We start from the raw sequence: 9,468 nt of genomic DNA, 5'->3' as shown, positions 1-9,468 counted from the left end.
ACTTGATGATTACAGATGTGAGTGCTACAGGGCAGTAGTCATTGTGGCAGGTGGCCTTAGGAAGGATGGTGGTCATCTTGAAACATGTGGGGATTACAGACTGGGACAAGGAGAGGATGCAAATGACTGTGAATATGCCTGCCAGCTGTTCTGCACCTGCTCTGAGAATGCCCCCTGGAATTCCGTCCAGCCCGCAGCGTTACGAGTGTTGACCTGATTAAAAACCTTAGTCACGTCGGCCTCAGAGAGCAAGATCACGCAGTCCCCTGGGTCAGCGGGGTCGCTCATGCACAGCTAGGTGTTGTTTTTGTCAAAACGCACATAAAATGCATTGAGTTCGTCTGGTAGAGAGGCATTGTTGGGCAGATCATGGCTGGGTCTTCCTTAGTAATCTATAATGGACTGTAGCCCCTGCCACAATCAGCAGGCGTCAGAGCCCACTTAATAGGATTCCACCTTGTTCCTATATTGTCCCTTTACTTGTTTGATGGATCTGCAGACGTCGTAGCAGGACTTCTTGTTCGTGTCCTCAGCTGTTACTTCAGGGTTGGCTACGATAACCCTGTGAGTGGTAGCCCTGTCCTTTAGTTTAGCGCTAATCCTCAATATTAATCCAGGGCTTTTTGATTGGGGAAGCAGCGAATCTTCACTGTGGGGATAATGTCTGCAATGTATTTGGTAATGAAGCCGGTGACACGGAGGTGGTTAGCGATGTTCTATCTAATACCACACCCCCTTGGGCCTTATTGATTATAGACTTGGTGGTTTGAGTCCTGAATGCTGATTGCCTGGCAACGTTGGTAAACAATTTATTATAGCAATAAGGCACCTCGGGGGTTTGCGATATATGGACAATATACCATGGCTAAGGGTGGTGTCCAGGCACTCCGCGTTGCGTGGTACATAAGAACAGCCCTTAGCCGTGATACAGTATATTGGCCATATAACACACCTCCTCTTGCCGTTTTGCTTAATTATACACCATGCTGAATAAACGATATATCACGTACCATGCAATGTATTCTTAAGAAGAACCATTGTATAAATAAATACATGTTATTTAGGTATCTGGTCTCGACACAGCTCTTTAAAAAAAAAAAAAAACACACTTGGTCAGGTAGTCATAATTCTCCACTCCAGTAGACGGCGATAGGCCACTGGTAAAGCACTTTACTGACCCCGAGCTGTCGAGATTATTTATTTCATTTCAACGCCATTTTCCAACACCGTGTGGAGACTACTGCTCGCAGGTAAGAATCGTCTGAGCGTGTTGGGAGACTTTGGCGCAGATATAACGAGTACAATTGTGATTAATGGATGTGGGAATGAAAACGGTTTACGATTTAAAAACATCATGCACTGTAAAATGGTTTTGCTTTAGTCGAATAGTTCGATTGAACCGTCAACAAAAGCCAGCATCTTGCTAAGCTAACCGCAATGCTCATCCACGGCTAATGGAAGCTAACAATGAGCAGCACTGCCAGATTAATACAATACATGTTTTTCCTGTCTAATTTATCCATGCACTTACTTAAAGCTGTAACTAACTAGCGATCGTATTAAGTTACATTTAAACAATCGCGTTGTTGGTAGCTAGCTAAGCACGTTAACTTGCTAGCTAACAATATAGTTAACTAATCAATGCTAATCAAGTCTCCCTCCTTTCTTCCAGATTGATATTTTTTGTCAACCCTTCAACGGAAACAAGTATCCTTCGAGATGGGAGGTAATTACCTAACGTGATATGCACCCAACGTCTTTTTCGGTCTTGTTTCTTATATGTTAAAAAAAAAAAAAAAACGATTAGTTTGGTTAGGGGCCACTTAACACAGCGTTGTCACAAATTACGTCGATGGGAGTGATGTGAATTGTGAATGACTGGATGTAGTACTTGTGGTATCTTATTTTCCTCTTTCCTTTCACTCTTAGAACCTGCTCATCTCAGAGATTGTCCTCTTGATTGTAAGGTATATGTTGGGAACTTGGGCAACAGTGGAAACAAGACTGAGTTGGAGAGGGCGTTTGGGTACTATGGCCCCCTGCGTAGTGTGTGGGTGGCGAGGAACCCCCCAGGCTTTGCCTTTGTCGAGTTTGAGGACCCCAGAGATGCAACTGATGCTGTGAGAGAATTGGATGGGAGGTAAGCCACTACTTAAATACATTATTGTCCACCAAGAATGGGAAATTCGGGTTCATTACTTGAGCAAAACAGTGAGTCATATGCTGTATTCCAGTCTAACTAGTATGCGTCTGCAATTACTTTATGTGAACAGGACTCTGTCTGGCTGCAGAGTGAGAGTTGAGTTGTCCAATGGTGAGAAACGCTCGAGGAGCCGCGGACCTCCACCCTCCTGGAGCCGTCGCCCTGGACGTGATGACTACAGCAGCAGGCGCCGTGGTAGCCCGCCTGTCAGACGCCGGTATGATACATCACCTTTCACCTAGATTTATTATCACTTATCTTTAACATGTAGGCCAACAAGTGTTTATAACCTACCTACCTTGCCAGTCAACCCCACACCCTCCCTTCCATCCCTTCCAACTGTATCATATGTCCTATCATTTCAATTTAGTGGGCTGGATTTGGCAGGTAGACACACACACCTGCACTGTCTGTAGGTTGGTTAGTGCTGTGATACATTATAACATTTTTACTATGGACACAATCAGAGCTGGGAAAGGATCATTTACTCATCTGAGGGATTGGGTCCCTTTTTCAGGTCAAAATTTAGGTGATTTCAAAAGGTTTAATTCGGGCATCATTTGTTGATCTGGGCAATACATTTAAGGTAAATTCTTTAAGATAAACATTTATCACCCATCAAATTTCGGAAGAAGGGGGCACTTGTTTGATCATTTAATTGCTATCTGGATGTCAGTTTTGTTTCATTTTCTCAGTTTCGTTTTTTGCCTTCGATCTATATTAATAAAAATGAACCCCGTTGCAGAGTCATCACCATGCCTCTTCTCACCACCCTCTGAGACAGTCAGTCAACTAGTCCTCTTACAGCATCATGTGACCACTGACCAGCGCCAGCACTGTGCCCCACCCAATCAGCTTCGCTGGTGCCGTGTCACTAGACCCAGGCATGGCCAGTCGTCATGTTCCGCTCCAGCCTATTGGTTCCTGAGCATGCAGCTCTCAGCTTCCTCCTCCTCCTCCAACCTTAACCCAATCGTCAGCGTCGCAGCCCACCTCACAATTCTGACCAGTCAGCGATTTAACTACTTTCCCCAATTATCAACACAACTACCTACAAGCAGCACAGCAGGCCCCGGCTAACCACACAAAGACAGGGAAAATCTACAACTACTGTACCCCCTCCAGCCAACCAACTCCATAACTCCAACATTTGCAACATGTGGCAAATCCTCTCTGCAAATTCTACCTCCCTCGCCATCAGTCTGACTTCCTTGCGTCATTTCTATCTTGTGTCCAAACCCCCAAAAAATAGTAAGTTGCTTTTCTCCTGCTTTTTGTAGTGTCATGCTTACCACAGGTTTGGTTTAACAGCTGCTTGACGATATGCAATTGGCAGTCATAGAAAGTGTGGCTTGAATTTAGTTTCAAACAACTTGTGAGTACAATTATTATCATTTAGAATCTCCCTCTCATAGATTACAAATAATGCTTTTGTCCTGAAACTCAAAAGTTGTGGGGTCTTGGAGCTGCCCTGGTTAGCATTAACTGTGTATTACCAATTATGAGGACCAATATAGGTAGTGATTTAAGAAATGTGCCCTTTGTTTGTACAACAAACAGTACAGGTATGTAGCTTTTAAGTCTGCATACTTGTATTTTATAGCTTCTAATTCATTGTCTCACTTTGTTTATATGCTTGTGTTCATTTAAACTTCCCCGGTCTCCTGAGTTTATAAGAGGTCTCATTTTGACCTCAGTTGGTTGTCCAGGCATTCTGTCCTCTAGCAGGGGTGCAGAGGATCCCCTGATCTGTTCCGTCTGCAGAAAGAGGAAGGCTGTGTGTGGTATTGTGTAATGATTGGAATGATGCTTCTTCGGGAATAAGGAATGTCATGTTTGACAGGTGTTATTGATGCAATAATACCCTGTATTAAAACGTTTTTTTTCCTTCTCCGTCCAGCTCTCCTAGGAGGAGGAGCTTCAGCCGCAGTCGCAGCAGGTGAGCGTAGATGCCTCTACTACATTCTCCATAGTGTTCCTCTTTGCCCAGCCTCCACACCTTAACCTGTCTGGGATATGTGGGACGGTAGCGTCCAACCTCGCCAACAGCCAATGAAAGTGCAGGGCGCCAGATTCAAAATAACAAAAATCTCATAATTAAAATTCCTCAAGCATACAAGTATTTTACACCATTTAAAGATAAATTCTCATTAATCCAGCCACAGTGTCAGATTTCAAAAAGGCTTTACAGTGAAAGCACCACAAATGATTGTTAGGTCACCACCAACTCACAGAAAAACACAGCCATTTTTCCAGCCAAAGAGAGGAGTCACAAATGGAGAGAATTAATTACTAACCTTTGGTCTTCATCAGATGACACTCATAGGACTTCATGTTACACAATACATGTATGTTTTGTGCATATTTATATAAAAAATATATAATTTTACATTTATGTTCAGTAGTTCTAAAACATGCAGTGATTTTGCAGAGAGCCACATCAATTTACAGAAATATTCATCATAAATGTTGATGAAAATACAAGTGTTACACGTGGAATTAGAGATCTAGTTCTCCTTAATGCAACTGCTGTGTCAGATTTTTTTTAAACTATGGAAAAAGCAAACCATGCAATGATCTGAGTACAGCGTTCAGACAACAAAGCAGCCAAAAAGATATCCGCCATATTGTGTAGTCAACATTAGTCAGAAATAGCATTATCAATATTCACTTACCTTTGATGATCTTCATCAGAATGCACTTCCAGGAATCCCAGTTCCACAATAAATGTTTGATAAAGCATATAATTTATGTCCAAATAGCTTCTTTTGTTAGGGTGTTTGGTAAACAAATCCAAACGCACGTGCAGGTCCAGCCGAACGTCGGATGAAAAGTTCCGTTACAGCCCGTAGAAACTTGTCAAACTAAGTATAGAATCAATCTTTAGGATGTTATCATAAATCTTCAATAATGTTCCAACTGGAGAATTCCTATGTCTGTAGAAAAGCAATGGAACGAGAGCTAACTCTCTTGTGACTGTGATGAGCCTGTGGCACTCTGTGGCACACGTCATGAGCCTGTGGCACTCTGCCAGTCACCTGGCCAATCCCCTCTCATTCGCCCCCACCTCACAGTAGAAGCCTCAAACGAAGTTCTAAAGACTGTTGATATCTAGTGGAAGCCGTGGGAAGTGCAATATGACCCCATTTACACTGTATATTGGAATGGCAAAGAGCTGTATAACTACAAGCCTCAGATTTCCCACTTCCTGGTTGGATTTTCTCAGGTTTTCACCTGCCATATGAGTTCTGTTATACTCGCAGACATAACTCAAACAATTTTAGAAATGTCAGTGTTTTCTATCCAATACTACTAATAATATGCATATATTAGCATCTGGGACAGAGTAGCAGGCAGTTTACTCTGGGCACATTATTCATCCAAGCTACTCAATACTGCCCCCCTGTCACCAAGAAGTTAACAGATTTGTGGTAGCTATCTAACTAGTAGGGATGTAAAGATTCACCAATCTGCATCGGTCCCTGATTTTAAAATACAAGTTCATATTACATTCTTTCCACCTTCCGAAAATACCTCATCTTTTGTGACTGACCACTAACGCATCCTCTCCTTTAGTGGCAAACTGCATGTAACTGTTGCCAGTCATTGATCTAGAAGTCATTTTGCATGCCGAACAACCCCAGGCAATATCAGTAGCCTAGTCAAACTGCACTGTGCCCAGCTTTACGTGCTGACCAACATGAGTTAGTTGGCCTGTTCCTGATCGTGCACATCTGCTCGGCACCTTCAGCATTCAAATGCTAAAATGGCTTTGCTAGATTGTTGTCTCTGCAAATGTTAAATGGTGTTTTACTGGAATAAACACTTATCTGGCTATACCTGCTGAACAGGGCTTACTATAGATTTGAAATTTTTTTGTTAAAGTTCACCATTGGCAATAGTTTGGGATAAAAACATTTGTACATCTTAATGTTAAGTCCCCTATTTGGTTCTGGGCTGGGCGTTTTGGTGTACAAAGCACTTTATGAGTGTTGTAGGGTCCTGTGTCTTATAGTGCAAGAAAGCCCCATCTCTCCACTCCTGCTCTACCAGCGGGGCTGAACTGAAGTGTCAGGTTTCAGATGCTACATTTGCTGAGTGACTTGTCACATTTCTGAGCCTATCTAGACTAAGGAATTATTTCCTGTCTAGTGTTGCACAGTATACCGGTTATATACCGGTTATATCACGGACCCAAAACAACATGGTACTTATGATACCAACTTTTTAGAATACCATAGTACTGTTTCATATGTTACTCCAAAAATGTTCGCCCTCCCAATCTAAAGTACCCACTGCCGCCTGTTATAAAATGTTTATACATGGCTCTGACGTGGTCAATACTAATCGATGCTCTATAGTTTAAAGTGACCACTGTTCAAATGTACAATTTCTGACCGTGTGAATACATGCGAGTACATCGGGAAACGCACTCTAATTGACTTGTTCTTCTCTAGGTCTCCGTCACGAGACAGAAGGAGAGATAGGTCTATCTCCAGAGACAGGAACCATAAACCTTCAAGATCCTTCTCAAGGTCCCGGAGGTAAGTGTGCGTTCATGACGTTAAATGGCGTCTGTTTCTTGTCTTTGTTTATCCACGGGCGTCTTCCTATATGGATAGGTGCAGTGGGGTTATTGACACCCTTGATGAAGATGCACAAAAATGTCTATAAAATTGTTGTAAATTCTATTAATACAATTGCACGTAAATAGATTTTGTTTAACAAGTAATAAAAAAATAAAAGTTGTGTCAATTATCGACAACCCTGTTTTTAATTTCCTTTCAATACCTCACCTAGTGAGGATGATGCCACTGAGCCTTTTTCAGAAATGTTTTATGAGTTAACACATTAGAAGGAATCTTAGACCGTTCCTACATACAGAGTCCTTCCAGCGCCTTTGTCTGCTCTTATGGGCTTCAGTCTGCAATTCAAACTACAGGTTTTCAATGGGTTTCAAGTCTGGAGACTGAGATGGCCATTCAAGAGCATCATGAACTTTACCCAGTACCAGGACATATTAGCCAAAAACCCAATGTGTTTGAATAAAATGATCTATATGCACTGAGTGCCTGTGACGTCACAGGCATTCAAACAGGTAGCACAGTGTTGTACGGGCTGAAGCTGCAACATAATTAGAGCACGTTCATTTCTTGTTTCTGACTGAAAAGTGCTGTTACCCAAATAGCTAATTTGTCTAGAAAAAATATTCCTTGCTCTCTTTACATGAAACATGTATGCATTGCATGCACGTCACCAGTAGGGCCTCGACTATAGCATATCATCACATCAATAAATTAGTTATAACAAAGTCCGAACATCGCAACAGCAAAATGGATGCGGAGGACGCGGGGGGGAAACTAGAAACGCAAATGTTTACTGGTTGCTCAGGAGGGAAAGAGGAAGTTGAGGTATGAAAGACATCTGACTTAATTGTAGAAACTACTGGAAATCAAGAAAAATTAGGGTGTAGGAGCAAGTGCTGCGTTTGTATTGTTTGCCAAACAGGTGCTGTTAGATGAATCTATTTCCAAAGACCATTTGGAACCATGTAAGCAACATTAAGTAAATTATAAATGTTCCAGTCTGTTCGAACAAGAAAATAAAATTTAAAAAATATATATTTTAAAGCCTTTATTACAGCAGCGACTATAAACAGTTTATTTATTGTTTAGGCTAATTATCCAAAGCTCCCTTTTTATTTCATTTTAAAGCAGATGCTTGATAGCATACGAGCCATTCATGCTTTGAAATGCAATGTGATGAAATTAACTAATAAATGATTGCTATGAAATATAGGCCTATGTAAGTTACGGTATTAAGACTAAACAGGACGCGCTCTTAGCCCTACAACACGATGGTGGTTATACAGGGCCACAACTATAAGAAGCCTGCTAACAGTTAGGCTATTGATTATGGACCTAATTAAGTTGGTATCTTCTGTAATCAGTTTTCTTAGACAATTAAGGCAAGGGCTGTTTCCTCGTCTTTTTACTCCGCTGCTGCCTCTGCCACATTGTTGGGTGGCAGGTAGCCTAGTGGTTAGCGCATTGGACTTGTAACCGAAAGGTTGCAAGATCAAATCCCCGAGCTGTCAAGGTATAAAAAAAATATTTAAAAAAACAGTTTGTTCTGCCCCTGAACAAGGCACTGTTCCTAGGCCGTCATTGAAAACAAGAATTTGTTCTAAACTGACTTGCCTAGGTAAATAAAGGTAAAATATTGTTCAACACCAATATGCTGGTTAACCTCGCTGTTATGCACATAGCAACAAAAAAATCTATTTGACTGCTCGCCTACAGAAATCTCGGTCGACCAACAGTTTTTGACCAAACAATCGCGAAGTCGACTAAATTGGGTCAGCCCTAGTTTGCACAATACTGGACGTCGCTCTGGATAAGAGCATCTTCTAAATGTAAAATGTCTTTACGCAGTCATTTTTGCTCGTCTTTATCAAGGGTGTCAATAATTTCGGACCCCACTGTATTTGTAGGGCTGTGGACATTGGATTGTAGTGCAAGTTATTATTGTTTCTGACAGATACTTGTTTTTCCCCCAGCCGCTCTAGGACCACGGAGAGAAAGTGAGTGACAGTCTGAAGTCCAACCCTGAGGATGTCTCTTGTATTGAATCAGGTTTTGGATGAGTGCGTTTCATTTTTAAATAATCTTTTAGATTTGTTTTTTCTTTCTTCCTTTTTATGAAGTGAAACGGCCGTGTCTATCCATCTTTGAAACAATTCCGTCTTTGCAAACTGTATCATTCACAAATTACTGTCTTTATTTTACCAAATGTGTCCTGTTTTAATTTGTTTAAATTTACATGACGCATTGTCAAATGAGTTAAAGGATTGATTTAGAAAATGTTTTCAGTCCACTTGGCAATTATTTCCCCCATAAATTCTGAAGTAGAATTCATACAGGAAGTAGCTGTCACACTGCATGTTGAGTAGAATGTGGTAACTCAACTACTTTGTATTTGTTTCTGTTAAACTGTTTGAAGTGATTGAATTAAACATTTGGTAACAGGTTTCCCTGGGTATAACTTTTTGGATTGTTTTGAGTTATGTTTAATTTACTTTTGATTGTGGCTCACTGAATGCTAGATTCTTGGATGGGAGATGGAGGGATTGATGTGTAAATCAAAGCTTAGTCATTAAATTGTTCTTAAGATGGAAATTTGTGACTCGGGTTGAAAATCTGAGTCAGAGATTGAATGATTTGGGTAGCTCTGTCTGCATTGCAAATGTATGTCTTTTCAATTTA

The 9,468-nt window shown here is 41.2% G+C and overlaps 1 protein-coding gene across 1 annotated transcript; it reads left to right on the top strand.

Moving 5' to 3' along the window:
* The first annotated feature begins 1,151 nt into the window (after window positions 1-1,151).
* LOC112215147 (serine/arginine-rich splicing factor 3) lies at window positions 1,152-9,234 on the top strand. Its single transcript, XM_024374100.2, has 7 exons — window positions 1,152-1,250; window positions 1,673-1,726; window positions 1,930-2,140; window positions 2,274-2,420; window positions 4,104-4,142; window positions 6,661-6,747; window positions 8,763-9,234. Exons 2-7 carry the CDS (start codon window positions 1,720-1,722, stop codon window positions 8,788-8,790), a joined length of 519 nt encoding a protein of 172 aa, XP_024229868.1. The 5' UTR covers window positions 1,152-1,250; window positions 1,673-1,719; the 3' UTR covers window positions 8,791-9,234.
* The last annotated feature ends 234 nt before the right edge of the window (window positions 9,235-9,468 follow it).

The sequence above is a fragment of the Oncorhynchus tshawytscha genome, linkage group LG02 (assembly GCF_018296145.1).
Source record: "Oncorhynchus tshawytscha isolate Ot180627B linkage group LG02, Otsh_v2.0, whole genome shotgun sequence".
Taxonomy (NCBI): Eukaryota; Metazoa; Chordata; class Actinopteri; order Salmoniformes; family Salmonidae; genus Oncorhynchus; species Oncorhynchus tshawytscha.
Note: the sequence above shows the minus strand (reverse complement) of the source record. Positions and strands in the feature narration are given on the sequence as shown.